The sequence below is a fragment of the Sinocyclocheilus anshuiensis genome, unplaced genomic scaffold (assembly GCF_001515605.1).
Source record: "Sinocyclocheilus anshuiensis isolate Anshui unplaced genomic scaffold, SAMN03320099.WGS_v1.1 scaffold188, whole genome shotgun sequence".
Taxonomy (NCBI): Eukaryota; Metazoa; Chordata; class Actinopteri; order Cypriniformes; family Cyprinidae; genus Sinocyclocheilus; species Sinocyclocheilus anshuiensis.
In genome coordinates, this window is record NW_015555768.1 from 878790 (window position 1) to 899060 (window position 20271).

General features: G+C 37.1%; 1 protein-coding gene and 1 long non-coding RNA gene across 2 annotated transcripts in view; one reads left to right on the plus strand and one right to left on the minus strand.

Annotated features, from left to right (window-relative positions):
• LOC107674359 (ATP-binding cassette sub-family D member 1-like) overlaps positions 1 to 10650 on the plus strand; it is a 22984-nt gene extending 12334 nt beyond the window's left edge. The window contains exons 6-10 of the mRNA XM_016468316.1: positions 3004 to 3149; positions 5039 to 5184; positions 6802 to 6886; positions 7955 to 8080; positions 9782 to 10650. Coding sequence (XP_016323802.1) covers positions 3004 to 3149; positions 5039 to 5184; positions 6802 to 6886; positions 7955 to 8080; positions 9782 to 10091 — 813 coding nt within the window. The 3' untranslated portion in view covers positions 10092 to 10650. The remainder of the gene's footprint in view (positions 1 to 3003; positions 3150 to 5038; positions 5185 to 6801; positions 6887 to 7954; positions 8081 to 9781) is intronic.
• LOC107674360 (uncharacterized) lies at positions 4085 to 6438 on the minus strand. Its single transcript, XR_001632499.1, has 3 exons — positions 6050 to 6438; positions 5041 to 5168; positions 4085 to 4662 (listed from the first exon to the last, which is right to left on the minus strand). It is a non-coding gene; the product is annotated as an uncharacterized LOC107674360 (long non-coding RNA).
• Positions 10651 to 20271: the final 9621 nt, after the last annotated feature.

The window sequence follows — 20271 nt, forward strand, 5'->3', positions numbered from 1 at the left end:
GAACTTGGGACTGGGAACACATTTTATACACACACACAGGAGGAGGGGATGACGAGACACACCTGGGAGCAATAAAACCAAGGGAAACAGCTGGGACAAATGAAATAAACTAATCAGGACAGGAACAGGAAACTAACCAAATAAGGGCATGGGAAGGCACATGGGGAGTAGGACACACACAAAACATGGAACAGAGTCTGACAGCGACATGTAAGATGAGTTTACATGTATGCTGAGTTTCAGTTCATTTTTGTGATGCTTAATTTGTTCACAGAAAGGAAACTCAAATGGCAGAAAGCGACATCCCTATTTGTTTCTTTATTTTACAAAAGCACAATGTTTTGTTTTCATTGTGAGTGTACACAAATAAAAGCAGAACTTTACACAGTGATGCATTATTAATAAGACAGTAAGTATTTAAAGTTGATTCTGCTGGTATAAGGAAACAGTTGAAGTGATCGCGCCGGCGCGCACACACACACACACACACACACACACACACACACAGCACATCAGTTCCAGCATTGCTAACTTGACAGCGCAATTGGTACTTTATCAAAATAAAATAAAGTGAACCAAACATCAGCGCGCCCGCCTCTGTCACCATTGGAACGCGACTGAAGTACAAAGCCTATAATTTTATAGGCTTTGTACAAAGCCTATAATTTTATAGGCTTTGTAATTCAGTCGCGTTCCAATGGTGGAATGCCATATATTTATTACATATAAATATAATAAATAATAGTTTAGCATTCAGATACGTTACATCGCAAATATGGAAATATTATGGAATATTTGGATTTGTGCCGAATGAGAGAGGTAGGATACACGAACACAAAGCTCCATTTCGCAAACAGTTGAGTGCACAAGCCTTTAAAGTATACTCCTTTGCCAGTCCTTTGAGAGACGCATTCAGAGTCAGCACATGGTCACTGTCTAGTCGTGGGCTTTGTTTTCAAGTCTCACAGCATTCGCTGTTCTTCTTCTTCTTCTTCTTCTTGTATGATTTTATGGTGGTTGACAAGCCAGCTTATGGTGTATTACCGCCACCAACTGGACTGGAGTGTGAAGCATTAACGGGAAAGAGGGAATAAGAGCCTCCATATGATGCCTGTGTATCTGCTATTTGACCCTTAAGTTTTTAATTGACTTGTTCCAAAGTGATTCCCTCAATCTGAAGATGTTTTTCAGCTGCCTTGATTATGATTTTTATCCTCTCAGTTCTGCTTTCAGTTTGTGCAGCACAGTTTATTACCTCAGCTAGAAAAGCCATGAACTCAACTTTTCCAACTTTTAGAAAGTCTTCATTTAATTTGTGTTGCGAAGATGGTCTACTATTCTTGTTCATTAGGACCGTTGTACCATTTCCTTGCCCAACTTCTATTCGCTGTTCTTCTGCTGGCGGCCGGTAATCAAACAACGTTGCATTGCTGCGGGGGCCCCCTTCTGGATTGGGGGTGAATTGCCTGTATTCGTTGGGCCTCATGCACCGAACTGAGATGTCCGTACCGTGACAGTTCGGTACGAATACATGTATCGTTCCACCCCTAATATACATGTAAATATTTTCAAAATATATACTGTATGTGTGTGTATTTATATATACATCATAAATACACAGTACACTACACACATATATTATGTTAACAAAAACGTTTATTTTGATTAATCGCGATTAATCGTTTGACAGCACTAATATAAACACTAGAATTCTTGTTTTAATTAGAATTCTAAAATATATAATGAATATATACTATATTAAATCTTTATATACTTTAAAGTAGAATGTAATTTTTAATATAGATTCATTATTAGAAATCAAATAACTAAGTGACCTTAGATTTATAATAATCTAGATTGATCAATATTAGAATGAGGGTACAAAAAAATGTATGTCTGCACACCTGTTGTGAATCCGGGGGAAATTTTGAAAATTCCTGTGCACATCAGTATGCAACTTACACCCAATTATTATAGTATGAGACCCATTGTTTGTCTTTCTTACTATTTCAGTGAGAATTATTTCATGGAACAAATCTTGAATGCAGTGCGTGCACACATTTCTTGAGTCTGGATTGAGTATCTGCTCCCTAATGATTAATTCATGTTTCCTGCTAAATTCTGAGAAATGGGTCATGAGTACCACAGTGTGACCCCCTCTGGTCTGCCCTGGACAATGTGCTAATTATATTCCGGTCGCGCGTTGGTGTGCTCTTAGGGTTTCCACAACAGCGCCTCGGTTTGCAGGGGCGGCATGGTGTTAATACCCTCATTGCCCTGATGTCGCAGTCATGCGGTGCGCTCATGACACAATGAACATTACCCACAGTGCTTTCTCAGATCGCTTTTGCAGCCAAGCCAAGAGGAAGAAAGCACGGTTGACAATAATGTCATAGATAAAACCTATCACGGCTGCCAAATGGAATGTGGCGTTACTTTGAGGTTGTTACATTTTTGGATGAACTGTTCCTTTAAGATTAATTTGTCAGCTCTCTCCGGTTAAATCTGCACTTCGCTGCCAGACAGCCATCAGAATAGACTAAAGTCACTCGACCAGCTTGTCTCTATACTTAGAATTATCATTAACGCCACTTCTAGATGTTTTGAGCCCAGATGATTCACATAGGTTTGGTGTTGTGTTGAAGGTCTTTTAATAGTAATTGACACTCTTGCAGGAAGCCGTGCTGGTGTGTTTATGTGTGTCTGGTGAATGGATGGCTTTAGCATAATGACAGGGTTTAGAGAGGGAGCAATCTGTTTTTCTCAGTATGTTGTGCTGCAGAAAGGCCTTTGAAAACCATCAAGCGTTTCCCATCACAGTGGCTCCTTTTAACCCTGTGGCTTTACTGAATTTGTAAACACATTTAGTTGTTTCCCGTGGTTTGTCCCTCTGTGCATCTTTCTCTCTCTCTCTCTGTGGGGGTGTAATGCGATCCGCTGCATGTATGTTCGTTCGTGTGTTTTTAGTAACATGTAAGGGGGATGTTGGGTCTTTCTCTCCAGGTTGATGAAGGCATGCATCTGCTGATCACGGGCCCCAACGGTTGTGGAAAAAGCTCTCTGTTCAGAATCCTGAGCGGCCTCTGGCCCGTCTACAGCGGAGTGCTTTACAAGCCATCACCCGAGCACATGTTTTACATACCTCAAAGGTACTGACTGCACACTGTGACCTAAAAAGTGTGCACTAAAAGCATGCACTTCACTGGTGATGAGAAGGTATATGCTTTTGAGTATGTAGTAAGTAGGACTATATCTAGGGTTTATTGTCAAATGATATGTAAAATGAAGCAACGTTTGTGAATATCACAATGCATTTTCAAGTTGCTATTAAGTTATTAAGAGTTTTGCAATCCCTCCTTTAATTGTGACTTAGTTAATTGTTTTATTTTGTTTTAATGCTCAGATTTAAACTTTAGTAGCAAAATTTCAGCGAATTGATTCAAAAATCTGATTCACTGATTGTTTGCATCATCATTCAGTGTTCATTTTCCATGTGCCTATTTGTATTTAAATGTTTTAGATCATTTTATATGATGTTTATTGTTATTATTAATATCATTAGATTATTCATTATTTTTATTATTTAAATTTTTGACTTAATCGACGTACATAAAATGACTGAATATTGTTCCTGTTCAAAAGTAAAAACTTACCTTCATTATTTAATGAAATGTAACTAAAGGATGAAGGATGTAACCACGTTGATAATTTGATTTGATCATATTCAATAATTCTGTAAATCAGAATAAAGGGAGCCAAATGTCATAATTGCCATCAATAGGGACCAAATGTTAAAATCTAGTAATTTGAAAGCAATAGCCATTTTGGAGCAAATACATTAAAAATAACAATCAAAAGACAGAAAATTGAGATATTAATATATTTTTCCTTGTTACACTATGTTACTCGGCTTTAGCTGTAAAAGAGATGTCAGAATTGGGAGACACTACAGATGTCATAAAATTGTGTGTTGATACCACAGATCTCTTTGTCATGTGAGAGTTAACATTAGGCTACATTTAGTCATTTTTGGCTTCATAAAAACAACATAGCAGCTTCATCATTGCATTTTTTTGCTAAACTAAACTAAACCAAACAAACAAACAAAAAGTAAAAAACAAAATTGCATGACCACACAATTTGAAAACCAATATGTCATCCAGGCAACTTTGATGAGTTTTTGTCATTGTACTATGATTTGAGATGAGCTAATATTAATTTTGCATACAGAATATTATGTGCATGCCAGTAGTGTACAAATAGGACTACTATGATTGTAGAAGGCTGTTGATTTCTCTTAGTGCAGGTTCAGGACCCAGTACTGAGATGTGGTCTGCTGTATTTTGTTTGAGAATTAAGATCAATTAGAAGGCAGAGAAGTGGGTTTGCGTGCATGTGTTTATTTCCATTTCCCCTCCGTGCCAGGTTAATTAGCGCTGATGAGTGTGCTGATTAAAAAGAGGAGCACAATCAAAAAGCAGTCAGCACATATGGTGCTCCTGTGACTGCGTTACATGGCAGCTTCATTACAAACCCAACAGGAGTACAGCATCGCTTCGTGCTCATGATCACACAACGGGATGTGTCCAACATCATTTCAGACCAGCAGCTGCTTGTCATTTGGCCCACTTGCAGTTCACTGGATGTCTCTGTATATCAGCACTGTTAAAGAGAAAAAAGATTGAATAAGACTTTCAACTGCTTTTTTGAGGATGTGCCTAATGCACAATGATTTTGAGTAGACTACATTTTTAAACACTTCGCCCATTTTGCCTTTATGAGAATTATTAATACAAAATGTGAAACACAGAGGCTAGATGCATAGATAGATCAAACAAGACATACAGTGAAAACAGCATTACATACACAGTGAGGAATATGAGTGTTATTCAGAAGTAATATATTTTCATCAAAAGAATCCTGCTATTTTAATCCACTAAAAAAAAGATGTGGACTCAAGTTTCCTTTGAACTCATCTGGAACAAAAAGACTAGACAATTAAATTTTGGATTCATTATTATTTTTCTTCTCTTTTCAGACCTTATATGTCGGTGGGAACGCTGAGAGATCAGGTCATCTATCCTCACTCTGTTCAGGAGATGCAGGAGAAAGGCATCACTGACCAGCAGCTGGAAAACATCCTCAAAACTGTGAACCTCTGCTACATCCTGGAGAGAGAAGGAGGTAAGAGACATCACAGGAACGTCTTCAGATATCCTCTTCAGTCACGGGATGGGCATTTTTACAAATAATGTTCAGTTGCATTTTTGCATATATAAATATTTTTTTCTGTGGTGGGAACAACTGTGTAACATACTGAAACTATGTATATTCAATATGGAATATACACTGATTACCGTTTAAATAAGTTATTACTTTTATTCAGCAAAGTTACATTAAACTTCTCAAAAACAACAATAAAGACATTATTATTAAAAAAAAAGATTTCTATTAAATAAAGTTACTGTTCATTTTTGTTAATAAAAGAATCCTAAAAAAAGTCAGTTTCCACAAAAATATTAAGCAGCACAACTTCATATTTCAACATTGATAATAAGAAATGTTTCTTGAGCAGCAAATTAGAATGGTTTCTGAAGGATCATGTGACACTGAAGACTGGAGTAATGATGCTGAAAATTCAGCTTTGACATCACAGGAATAAATTACATTTTAAAATATATTGTTATGTCTTACAAGTGTTTAGAGGTTTGAAGAAAGCGTAACAATATTAAGGTTTTAAAAAGAGCATCTGTCTGAGCCCCTGCCACAGAAGAAGAAGAACAACTTAAAAGGTTTTATTAACAGCTCGAAGAGTATACATGATTTTCAAACAAAAAGAGTGCAAATAAAGAGGGAAGCAAAACTTCAGGACGGGGAACAGTGCCAAAATAACAAACAAAAACGGTTCTACTCTGGAGGTTACATTCTTCCTAAACCTATCAAAGAAAAGATAATCAACAACAAATGTATACACTCACTCACTCCCTATCTAATCCTCAAACCAGGAGAAAACAGTTAAGTACAAAAAATAAATAAAAATGGCGCCCACCTCTCTACAGGGTAACAAACAATCAATCGGGAGAGTAACTGCTTAAGCAGTTTGGTAACACAGGAAAAGACAAACTAGCTGTAGGCTGAGTATCCTGCAGTAAACACAGTGCACAAAGTCTAAAAGGCTTCAACAAACTGAGCTGGGCAGGGCTAGACACAGGACATGCTCTGGAGTGAAATTCTCTTCTAAACTGCTACTCTCTCAGCTGGTAAGCAGGTGCAGCTGGAAAGGGCAGTCAGCTACCTGCCAGAGTGGAAAGAGTGGGAGGAGCCAGAGGAGCAGGAGACACAGAGAGAAACAACAACAAAAACCATACCACAAAACACAATGCAGTTAACATAAAAGTAGATACGTCATTGGATGTTACAATATTCGAATAATGTAATATATTTCATATTATTACTGTGTAACTGTAATGTTTGAATGTAACTGTTTTAAATGCAGTCTTGGTGAGCATAAGAGGCTTATTTCAAAAACAATCTTATCAACCCCAACCTTTTGAACAGTAGTGCACACAATCTGATTTATGAATGTTTATTTCCACCAGTGTTGCAAGATAAAAGCAAGCACAGCACATTTACTGTACTGCATGTAAAGTGTTGAACTAACAGATTTTTTTTAGATAAAATATTAATAGCATATAATTAATAATGCATGTTTAAATAATTCAGTAATATGGAAGAAGCAAAACTGTATTAGTTGTAAACATATATTATTGTTAGTATTTAAACACTATTAAATACTGTCAGGTTGGGATGCAATGAGCGACTGGAAGGACGTGTTGTCTGGAGGAGAGAAGCAGCGCATGGGCATGGCCAGGATGTTTTACCATAAGTACGTCTGTTCTGTTTGACTGACAGTTTATTAAATATGACACACACGATTTGAGGCAGACACATATATAATGGAAGTACCATTTTTTACACCATGCTTAATACTGGACTAACATCTATTTAAATCCAATTTAATGTAAGTTAATAATCAGGAATATTACTGAGATATTTTCTCAGGAATTATCTTTCAGTTGCTTGAGATAATTGGTAGAATGATTTCCTCTGTCTAAAATAAAAAATAATACTTTGAAGATACTAAATTATGATACATGTAAGAAAGCTGCTCATGGTTTCCTTAAAGCCATTCAAGTGATAAATATTAAATTACTGAACGTTATTAGCATTTAACCGGATTCAGTGGGTGTTTTTGTAAACTATACAGCTCGCTTTGCATTTGAAGTGAGCAGCTGCTTTAGGGGAGATTATTGTAGAACCACTGAGATTTATTAATGGGGAAGTAAAAAAAAAAATGTAACAATTCAACTGCCAACTACTGCTTTTAAGTCTGTTTTAAAAGTCGCCAACAACTTGTGTGTTTAAAGGGTTAGTTCACCCAAAAATGAAAATTAGCCCATAAATTACTTACCCTCAAGTCATCCTAGGTGTATATGACTTTCTTCTTTCAGACGAATCCAGTCGGGCGTTCGTCACTTCTGAGCGGCACATGCGCAATTTCGACGTCCTACGTCATCCGCCCGGAACTGTTTCGTGTACAACTGTGAAAGCAAGCTAGATTAAAGTGATTATTAAGTTTTGAATATGGATATTTTTCTTACAAAAACGCATCGATTCGCTACAGGAGGCCTTTGTTCAACCCCCGGGGCTGTGTGAGACACTTTTTTTATGGATGGGCGCTTTTTATTTAACTTCTTTTGGACTGATGCATGCAACACCCACTGAGTGCCATTAAACAGCTTGAAAGATCAAAGACAATTTTTAATATAACTCCGACTGGATTCGTCTGAAAGAAGAAAGTCATATACACCTAGGATGACTTGAGGGTGAGTAATTTATGGGCTAATTTTAATTTTTGGGTGAACTAACTAAATCTCTGGTTTATCTCTAACAGGCCTCAATACGCACTCCTGGATGAGTGCACGAGTGCTGTGAGTATTGATGTGGAGGGCAAAATCTTTGAAGCTGCAAAGGATGCTGGGATTGCTCTTCTCTCTATTACACACCGTCCTTCTCTCTGGTGGGTTTTCAGTCGTATGAAAATGAAGAGCAGTTCCTTTATTGCTAGTGGGAGTGTATTTATGTACTAAAGCACTGAATCATAAACACATAAGATTAAAGAGTTCATATGATGGAAAACAGGATTTTTCTTGCTGTTTTGAAGTAGATTGATGTGCTATGTAGACATACTGTAATATTCACAACACTGAAAAAGCCAGACCACCCAGACTAGTTATCCAACAAAGCTGCAGTAATGGGTTGTTAAAGGTGCTGAATACATCGCATAAAATCACAAATGGGTGCCCTGAGAGAAAACACCTGTGTCTGTGATCGCACTAGGCAAAATAAAAAGTCAAGGGAGCGGCCCACGCTTTTTTAGTCAATCAGAAAACTGGCCACGATGAATCATGTCATGCCTTTGGGTTATGGAGAAAGGGTGTGCGGAAGTTAGCAGGTGAATCGTTTAAGCATTCATCATGACATTGCATCCATGAACACATTAACATAAGACTGTTTAGATTTTTTTATAAGAAAATAATACTTGCATTCAGCAAGGACACATTAAATTGATCAAATGACAGTAGAGATTTCTGTTTTGAAATAAAACTAAACTTCCTCTGCTGACAGGAAGTACCACTCCCACCTGCTGCAGTTTGACGGCGAGGGTGGCTGGCGCTTTGAAAAGCTGGACGCCTCCACACGTATTTCCCTGCAGGACGAGAAGCTCCGGCTCGAGACCCAGCTCTCAGGAATTCCCAAGATGCAGCAGCGGCTGGCAGAGCTGTGCCGCATTCTGGGGGAGGACAGCAGTCTGCCAAACCCAGGGGAAGTGGAGGAAGACGACGGGATGGAGGGAGAGGAACTCCGACTGGATTCGTCTGAAAGAAGAAAGTCATATACACCTAGGATGACTTGAGGGTGAGTAATTTATGGGCTAATTTTAATTTTTGGGTGAACTAACTAAATCTCTGGTTTATCTCTAACAGGCCTCAATACGCACTCCTGGATGAGTGCACGAGTGCTGTGAGTATTGATGTGGAGGGCAAAATCTTTGAAGCTGCAAAGGATGCTGGGATTGCTCTTCTCTCTATTACACACCGTCCTTCTCTCTGGTGGGTTTTCAGTCGTATGAAAATGAAGAGCAGTTCCTTTATTGCTAGTGGGAGTGTATTTATGTACTAAAGCACTGAATCATAAACACATAAGATTAAAGGGTTCATATGATGGAAAACAGGATTTTTCTTGCTGTTTTGAAGTAGATTGATGTGCTATGTAGACATACTGTAATATTCACAACACTGAAAAAGCCAGACCACCCAGACTAGTTATCCAACAAAGCTGCAGTAATGGGTTGTTAAAGGTGCTGAATACATCGCATAAAATCACAAATGGGTGCCCTGAGAGAAAACACCTGTGTCTGTGATCGCACTAGGCAAAATAAAAAGTCAAGGGAGCGGCCCACGCTTTTTTAGTCAATCAGAAAACTGGCCACGATGAATCATGTCATGCCTTTGGGTTATGGAGAAAGGGTGTGCGGAAGTTAGCAGGTGAATCGTTTAAGCATTCATCATGACATTGCATCCATGAACACATTAACATAAGACTGTTTAGATTTTTTTATAAGAAAATAATACTTGCATTCAGCAAGGACACATTAAATTGATCAAATGACAGTAGAGATTTCTGTTTTGAAATAAAACTAAACTTCCTCTGCTGACAGGAAGTACCACTCCCACCTGCTGCAGTTTGACGGCGAGGGTGGCTGGCGCTTTGAAAAGCTGGACGCCTCCACGCGTATTTCCCTGCAGGACGAGAAGCTCCGACTCGAGACCCAGCTCTCGGGAATTCCCAAGATGCAGCAGCGGCTGGCAGAGCTGTGCCACATTCTGGGGGAGGACAGCAGTCTGCCGAACCCAGGGGAAGTGGAGGAAGATGACGGGATGGAGGGAGAGAGGGAGCACCAGAAGGAGGGGGAGGAGAAGGAGAGAGATGCAGTATCTGGTAGAAAAGAGAAAGACCTTATGGAGTGATATGCAGACAGATGACGGATGCATTCAAGGCCAGGTGTGAGCGTATGTGTGTGTGTGTGTGTGTGTGTGTGTGTGTGCATACAGTATATCTGCCCACATATGTTTTAGATGCATGCATTGAATGTGTTTCTAATAGGGTTGGAAATCAAGAACTTAATCAGAACCAGTTCCATTTTTTAAAGAAATACCACAGCGGGAATCGTTTTAAGGATGTTTGGTTCTGTTACCGGTTTTAGAACGTTTACATTCCAGCAACGATTCAGAAGAAACACAGCAATAAATTATGCAAAACAGATGAACGTATCAGAGCCACCTTGAACCACCTTTGCTGTTGTCATGATGATCAACGTGCATCTTATTTTTTGGTAGCTTGTGTGAGAATCAGCAATCAACGGTTGAGTGTGTAATTGTCGATTTCCATGATTTAAAAAGTCGAAAATCGGCTCTAATCTTTTCTTTTTCCACAGACTTTGATTACATTTAGGGTTGTGGGTCATTCAGAACTGAATTCAGAATGTTTTTAACCCTTGTGTTGCAAAATCCTTTACCTAATTTGGTGTTCCTGGTCAAAAAATGACTGGCTTTTTAAAATAATTGTTTATAAAAGTCTTGTTATGATTTGGTATTTTCACCAAATCTTGGATTAAATCTTTTTGTCAACTTGTTTTCTTTCAATCAGCACAGATTTTGTATATCTTTTTTCGAACTGATTGATCGTAGGCCTTTTTGATCTAAGCGAATGCACCTCAGATTTTGAGTGAAAAAGCATTGTTTGTGGATAATTTGAGCAATATTCATTGTAAAAACTGAGGTGCGTAAGCTCAGATCAACGAGGCCTACAATCAATCAGTTCTAAAAGAGAAATAGAAAACCTGTGCTAATTGAATCAGAATCCAATTCAAATTTGAATGCAAGAAAGTTGATTTAAAATGATTTGAAATTTAGAATTTCAATAAATAAATGTAGCTGCCATTTTACCTAGAAGTTGTCAAGAAAGTTTTGAAAAAACTTAAAAAAAAAAAAACTTTACTTTTGGAGGTTTAAATGCCTTGCAGACAAATGATCCATTATCCATTCTTTCTGCTTCAAAATTACTAAAAAAAAACTTAACAGAATCATTAAGGAATCAGAATCAGATTCCCATCTTTAGTCTCTAGACAGAAAACGCACAGTGAACACTTCAAAGCTTTTGTTAGCTGTACAAAGACAATGCAGTTAGTGTGTGTGTGTGTGTGTGTTTGTTTATGTGTGTGTGTGTGTGAGGGTAGTACTCAAGACTGGGTGTGTTTTGGAGGGGGTGGGAGACAGCTGCCAACTCCACCAGATGCGGTCGATGATGAAAGCACCTATGAAAGCTGTTCCTCTTGCTCGTTATCGCTGTTCTCTGAAGAATTCTCTGGAAATCTGCGGGACCCAAGCGGTGTGTGTGTGTCTGTGCATGTGTCTTTAGGGAAAGGGTGACAGTCCAGATTGGGCTGTGCTGTTTTGTATCAGTTTAGTGGTGGTATTTTCAAACTTCTAAGGAGTCGCCATGAGTGCTGTAGTTCAAATCTGTACCATGTTTTAACGCAAAATCAAAAAGGGTACATTTGTCCTCGGTATAGATGATATGTGTTTTTGTTATTATCCAGTTCTAATTGATATTTGAACAGTGGCCAGTCTGGCCACATTTCCATGCACATGAATGCTGTGTACATGTCTACGGGAATATCCCAATAGTATGTTGTTAACATCTTTTCCGTGATAATGTGCAAGTAATTGTGGTCAATAAGAAATGGCTAATTTTAAAAAGTACCTTTTATTCTTTAAACAATCAGCGAGAAGCTATGGAAGCCTGTTTGCACCACAGGATAAAAAAAATAAGTGCAACTTTGTATCTTACATTTCTGACTTGTTTTCTTGCAGTTCTGAGGAAAAAAAAGTCCGAAATGCAAGATATCAACTCAGAATTGAGAGATAGAAACATGCAATTGGAAGAAAAGTCATAATTGTGAGATATAGAATCACAATTGCAATAAGAAATCAAGGGAGTTGAAAAGTCAGAATTCACAGGAAAAAATGTCAGAATTGTGAAATCAGAATGAATTAACTTACAACTGTAAGATATTAACTCAGTTCTGAAAAAATAAGTCTGAATTGTGAGATTTAAGCTTGCAATTGTGAGAAGTTAGAATTATGAATTGTAAACTCACAATTCCAAGAAAAAAAAAGGCCAGAATTGAAATGTAAACTCATAAGTCTGGGGAAAACTGTCAGCATTGAATTCTTAATTACGAGATATAAATTCATAATTCTGAGGGGGGAAAAAAGTCAGAATTGTGAGTTCAAAGTCACATTTCTATTTTCTTTTATTATGTGGTGGAAACAAGCGTCCATAAAAAGCACCTTACAAGGAACGTTTTCCATTCAAATCAAAATTCTCTTTTATCTTCGTAAAACAGGCATCAGTTGAACCTTAATCTCTAATTATGTCCATTAGAGGAGATAATGGTTTTCTAATAATTAAATTTTCTTGCTCTAATTTCGTACAAAAAGCCAGAGGGTAGATATGATACGACTTTTTAGAAAATAAAAACAAGGGCTTGATTCTGTTGGTCTGAGCGCAGGGCCTGAAGGAGCGCCCATGGACACATAATGATTAAATCATTTCAGATTTAGCCCAAGGTGATGCCGTCTGATATGTGTATTGTGTTAGTTGTAGGGTGATGACCACTAGAGTTAATCTGAACATTAAGGAGACCTTTTGCAGCTGAGACATTTCTTTAAAGTGTTCTTAGAATTTCAATCATTTATTGTAACATTTCAAAGTGCTTTTGTTCTCTTATCGTGTGTTGACTTCAGAAGGTCAGCCACTTGAAAGACGTTTGATGATTGTAATATTTAATTACTGCTTTAAAAGAAATTTCCATTTAAAAAAAAAAAATCTGTCCACAATATCCGTATGACATTGAATTTCATAATGTCTGTATTTCTTACTAAAATATTTTATGTGAGATTTTGCACACATAATGCACATGCGATTTTGTAAACTAACATTTGACCTTTGCTAACGCAAACTATTTTGTATTGTGTTTTCTTTAGTTATGACTATGATAAAAGCGATTGCAATGTAATTGATTCAATATTGGACCCTTTGCACATTTGCCTGAATAATAAAAAAATGTATCCCTGCAGTCTAATAAAACACATTCTCTTGAAAACTCTCTCCATTCATGTGCCTTCTTTTATAGCATATGGATTCAGAAGAAAATTGCAAAGTTGGTTCAGATGGCTTTTGTGCTTTCTCTGAACATAAACTGTCCATTGCACTCTAATACATTTTAGAGTGAATCTGAAATCCTCTTTGCATAATATTTATATTTGGGCTTAGTAAGCTTCTTTTTCTATTACACAGATAGACAGAGACAGATAAATAGATGGATAGTGGGACAGATTGGTGACTTGTATGGCTTTCTATTCATGTGTCTACCAGATAGATAGATAGATAGATAGATAGACAGACAGACAGACAGATAGATAGATAGACAGACAGACAGATAGATAGATAGATAGGCAATTTGATAGACAGATAGATAGACAGAGATAGATAGGTAATTAGATAAATAGATAGATAGATAGATAGATAGATAGATAGATAGATATAGAGAAAGACAATTTGATAGATGATAGATAGATATAGAGAAAGACAATTAGATAGATAAAGACACATTTGATAGAGACAGATAGACAGATTAGATGATAGAATGATAGATAGATAGGCAATTTGATAGAGATAGCTAATTTGATAGATAGATATAGAGAAAGACAATTTGATAGATCGAACGATAGATAGATAGAGAAAGACAATTTGATAGATAGATAGACAGATTAGATGATAGAACGATAGGCAATTTGATAGACAGAGATAGGTAATTTGATAGATAGATCAATAGATAGATTAGATGATAGAATGATAGATAGATAGGCAATTTGATAGACAGACAGAGATATGTAATTTGATAGACAGATAGACAGATTAGATGATAGAATGATAGATAGATAGGCAATTTGATAGACAGATGACAGGTAATTTGATAGATAGATAGATAGATAGATAGATAGATAGATAGATAGATAGATATAGAGAAAGACAATTTGATAGATGATAGATATAGAGAAAGACAATTAGATAGATAGATAGATAGATAGATAGATAGAGAAAGACAATTTGATAGATTAGATGATAGAACGATAGAACGATAGATAGATAGATAGGCAATTTGATAGACAGACAGAGATAGGTAATTTGATAGATAGATAGATAGACAGATTAGATGATAGAACGATAGATAGGCAATTTGATAGATAGACAGAGATAGGTAATTTGATAGATGATAGATAGATAGATAGATAGATAGATAGATATAGAGAAAGACAATTTGATAGATGATAGATATAGAGAAAGACAATTAGATAGATAGATAGATAGAGAAAGACAATTTGATAGAGACAGACAGATTAGATGATAGAATGATAGATAGGCAATTTGATAGACAGAGATAGATAGATAGATAGATAGATAGATAGATAGGCAATTTGATAGACAGAGATAGATAGATAGATAGGCAATTTGATAAACAGAGATAGATAGATAGATAGATAGATAGATAGATAGATAAGTATATGATTTGAGAGATAGGTTCAGTAAAGAGATGATGGTGATGGTATCATAAATATGATGGATAGGCAGATGTTTTAATCCCACGAGTGAACTAGCAGACGTGAGTCCATCTCTGCCCGAAGGGTGTCGCTGTGGGTCTGTGTAAGATGTTACCGCACCGCTCCCTGCCTCAGTTTCATTCCCATGAGAAATGACTTTCAGCTTCAGTGTTACAGTGCGTCTGTCTGTCTGTCTGTCTGTCTGTCTGTCTGTCATCCACGTGTTGCGCTGCGCGTCTCGCGTCCTGTCGGTTGCTTCACCGGGAAGTTTCGATGCTCCGGGAATAACAGCACAGAGCAGAGCCCTGACAGGAGCCGCGAGCGGACCGGACTTTTCCATGTTTGACACACATTAACCGACACCAGACTGTGCTGAAGTGTTTGTGAGGCAGGTAGAGAGAAGGAACGCTTTTAACTGCGGAAGGTAAGAAGACGTACATATGGCTGTGACGTAACGGCGCTTGATGTTACATTTGTTGTTTGATGTTTGATGCATTTGTGCACAGTTGCCAGTTTAACACAGATTAACCAACCAAAGAAAGCACAACTCAACAGACTGCAGGTCATTTAGGATGCGAGCCGTTATTCCTTATACACCTTACGTGCATTTGTAGCTTTTGCGCCGAGTTGACTTGTTACTTGACTGTATATATGTATATATATATATAGATAGATAGATAGATAGATATATGAAGAGCTCAGATGCAAAAGCCTCTAAGTGCCATCTGAAATTTTCTTCTAAAATTAGCATTTTTATCAGGCTCCTATATTTAGGTTCAGTAATTTTACATTAACGGCAATGTATAGGTCATTTTCTATGCCATTAAAGTGAAATAAATGAGCATAAATATAGGAGATTTTTATAGTGAGGCTTTTGCATCTGAACTCTTCACGTATATATATATATATATATATATATAGGGTTTCTCTTTAGGGTTAATTCACGGTAATTGGGACATTATTTCCCAGTCATCACTACATCAAATGTGGCAAATGTGTCCCAATTTACCTGAATTCATCAGAAGATGGATAGATAGATATTCAAATTGATGTATTTCGATATACTTATTTAAAACAGGCTATTAAAATAGACACCTAAGAGTAAATATTCTAGAAGTTCTTAGTGCTTTGCCACTTTCATTCATTTTTGAGTATAAAAAACTATAAAGAAGACTGTCAAATAGAGTTATGGTAAAGGGTCAAAGGTCATCACCCATAGTGGTTTAGATTGACATCACACCCTGAATGGCTAAAATTGCTGTCTGGAAACCACATCAGACGGTTTAAAATGACCACAGGACTGACCAAGAACTGCATTACGTGTTTAAAACAATTAAAAGTGAGTTGCAATATAGACGTTCTTTTGTATATCTGTGTGCATATAAAAAATCTTGAATGCATATTAGTTTATGTCCATTTTACAAGTATAGCCTCTCAGATGAAGAGCTGTATTGAATATGCCATGCTCCATCGGCTGCTCTGTAAGGCTCCTTCATTTGGAATGGTTTGCATTCTTACATGGCCGGTGGCTCCAAGTGTTTTTTTTAAGCTCTGGTTCATTCGTTCATGATAAAATGCCATTTCTCGTGGAAGTAATTAGGCAGCATCAAAGCCAAAGAGATGTTGTTATTTCAAAGCTCTGAATCAAGTTGAGCCAGACGTGAGCTTTGGCGTGTCAGCGTTTGACTCTCTCCACCTGTCAGAGCGTGGGCAGCAGATGTGTGTTACTGCAGTTAGGAAAGTTGAGTCCCCTTATAACGAAAGAGTCATTTAGTTCAGAGAGAATGCAGAAAATGGATCTGTCTGCATGGGAGATATATGCAGTTGTCACACTGATGTGCAGTCAGCTACCATACAGAACAAAACACATTTTTCCATATTTAGTGGGAAATTTATCAGTGCAGATCTCATGATGCTAGGAGGTTGTTTGTGGTTACTAGGGGGTTGCTAGGTTCGTACACTTTTTAAAAAAAAATTATTTTCAAAATTGTAAATAAAACAAAGTTTACAAGAAAATACTCTTTCAGTCTTTTTACTTCAAAATGTCATGTTTTATTCAATGTGTTATTTGCCGTTTCTTTGTAATTATTTGTGAAATTTACTAGTTTCTGAGTTTACTAGCAATATCTCTGTTGTTTCTACACCAGATTTATTTTGTTGTACTGAAACTTATGTACCATGGTTTTTATGGTACTTCATGCTACCTCCAAGATCACCATATTCCTAGTGATGCACCAATTTTTTTTTTTACTGAAACTGAGATTTAAGTTTTCATTCAGCCAAAACCAAAGCTAAAAAGTTTATTTAATAATCAATTAATGAATCAAATTTGTTTAGCCTTATAATCAACACTCAAAAAAAAAAAAAAAGTACAAATATTTAAATTGCACATATCTACTTTTTAATAATAGAATTAAGTTTCTACTCTAATTTGTTGTTATATAAACATTTAAAAAGGGCTGATATAAAAATGTGTTTTCATGACATTTATTATAACATGAAGAAATCACTAACAGGTGAAGTAAAAAGTTTTGTTCACACATCAACAGTTCACTGTTTTCGTCAATGATTTCGGACTTCCAAAACCATTTCCAAAATTTCGGTGCTTCACTGTACGTTCACACTCAGTGTTTGGGATTGACAACCATGTTTATTTATAGGTTTGAGTCTCAAAATGTCCTGTTCACACAGCAGCTTACAAAAAAGGCTTGATACTGTTTGTACGAACATACAGCTGAAGTCAAGCCTGTATTCTATTTGTGACTATTACCTGTAACCATAGCAATAGTGACTAAAGTAAATATCAAAGATGGCGACGTCCAAAACTGCAAAATCTTTTCACATTTTACACAATGGAATTTCAATTGACGTGCGATTTCATCAGTCAAATCTTAATTAACCGACGGCAGCTTTTATTCCTGAGTAAAGACCGGAGCATTTGAGTCGCATGCAGACCACAAAACTGATTGATGACTGAATTTAAACCTTCAGATGACACTTAGCTCATATCTGCATTTCTTCAAGTTACCGAAACTACACATGTAAACCCGCAATATTCTAGACGCAAATGTCACGGCCATAAATAACCGAAATGTGTGTGAACGCAACCATATACAGGACTGACAACTGCATTCTGCTGCTGTGTGAGTACCTGTCCAAAACTTGGTACTTTTTGCAACTGTACCGTGGTTTTCTTTGAAGTACCTAGTTGTCCTGTATGATGTAAATACCATGGAACATTGTAATCATTTAGTACTGTGGTACATATTAAAGCTTTATAGCAGTACAATTGGAGTACTTTATGTAAGAGAAGCAGGTCTAAAGGTTATTGCACACATTATGAGTGGGATTGAACCTGTAATAAGTGCACTGTCACTTTAAATAAAAGCGTCTGCTGAATGACTAGTTAGTAGTAGCCTATTATCTGTGAGGTTTTAACAGTCTTCATCTCAGACAAAAGATATTAATAATAGTGTCTTGGTGCAGCAGACTAAGAGATGATTTCAGCAGGCTTCGTGATCGCTGAGCAGATGTGCTGCTGTATCAAGCAGGGATGTCTTGAAGCATTTTGGCTCATTTTCACCAAATCAACACCATGGTCGGTCCTTCACACTCCACAAGCGTGCATGAACACGGGTAGAGTTCATCAATGCCAGAAACACTACCTCTCACTCTCTTTTGCATTGCCTTCTTCAGCACATTATGCATCCACACATGACTGCCTATGAAAACTGTCAACAGCATAACAACAGGATAATTGCTGTTTTGTTGCACTGAAATGATTCTCTTTTTCTCTCAATAGGCATGCCAGTGCCCAGCTTTCTTTCTTTGCAAATATTCTGCTAATTTTTTTAATAATCTCTCTCCCTTCTGTCGTTTCTCTCTCGTCCTCTCATTTCCTTGGTTCTTCTTGTGGTTCAGGGGATTTTCTGTTTAATCGATTAGTCTGTGCTTCGTGTTAATAATCTCTAATCTAAGCCCCTCTGCCCCTCTCTCATGTGCTTAGCGCTGCAATACTACTACTGTCCCATGTGCACTATATACTAGTGGACGACCAATATAGGTATTTAGGGGTCATGAACTGATAAATCAAATTTCCCTTGATGTTTTGACATATAGCAGGTCAATGTACTATAAAAACATTCTGTAAATTTCAAAACTCAAAAGTTTCTCGTTAGTCTAAAATCAGCTTTTATTGAAACCAAGCTCAGAAAACGACTCGTTTTGGAATGTGCCACTTTATGATGTAATAGTGTGGCTAAGCACCACCTCCGCAGGAGAAGATCAACGCCTGCTTCTACATCACTGCCTGTTTAGCCCCGCCCACTGATACGCGGCTGAAATATCTATCTGTAGTATTTTTTTAATTGTTAATGAATACATATTCATCTCAGTGTCCCCCACCAAGTCAAGTTAAAACTTCTCATTTACATTAATGCTTTTAGCAGATGCTTTTATCCAAAGCGGCTTACAAAACCGGAACAAAAGCATTTTCAACTTTGACCCCTCTATTGTGTTTCATTGTGTTGTGCTGTTGTTAAAAACAGTGGATCGGGGCATGATTACATTTTTTTTTTTATTTTTATTATTATCAATTGGACTAAATGAATGTGTTAAATTGAGTGTTGCAGGGATGAAATGGCCTAATTTTTAGGCCTACCTGGAGGTTAGTATCACCCTGTTTTCCTTGACAAAAGCCCAATGGAATTTTTTCATTGGCTTTTGGATTATTGCTGAAAATAAGCTCTGTGACCAACAAAAGTTTATGATTTGCTCATGTTTTGTTCATCATGATAATCTTAACAACATTTATGAATATTGGAAGCCTAAATACAGTCGCCATAAGTACACAGCTAATGTTAGGCTATAAGCGAACTACACCACGGTCACATGACTTCAACATCACCACCATTAAGCTTCCAACAACTCTTTAAATCTTTAATTCAATTCTAGAAAAGTTAGAAAGTTTAACTTAAAAAGTTTTCAAGAGTGTGATTATAAACACAATGAAGCTGTAAAAGCAGACTAGTGAGTAAATAAGTTTACCTGTTGGACGCAATGACCTTTAAAGTGTTAGTTCACCCAAAAATGAAAATTCTGTCATTAATTACTCACCCTCATGTCGTTTCAAACCCGTAACCGTAATTTTACGAAGCTACGAGAATACTTTTTGTGCGAAAAAAGCCCCCCACTTTATTCAACAATTCGTCTCCTCCGCTACCACTGTAGCGCCATTTTGGAGAGTATCCGCTGGAAGTAAACAGCGTATGCTGTTCTGTTCTCACCCAAAAATGAAAATTAGCCCATTATTTACTCACCCTCAAGCCATCCTAGGCGAATATGACTTCCTTCTTTAAGATGAATTCAATCGGAGTTATATTAAAAATTGTCTTTGATCTTCCAAGCTGTTTAATGGCAGTCAGCGGGGGTTGCAGTTCATCAGTGCAAAAGAAGTGAAATAAAGCGCATACATTCTTAATAA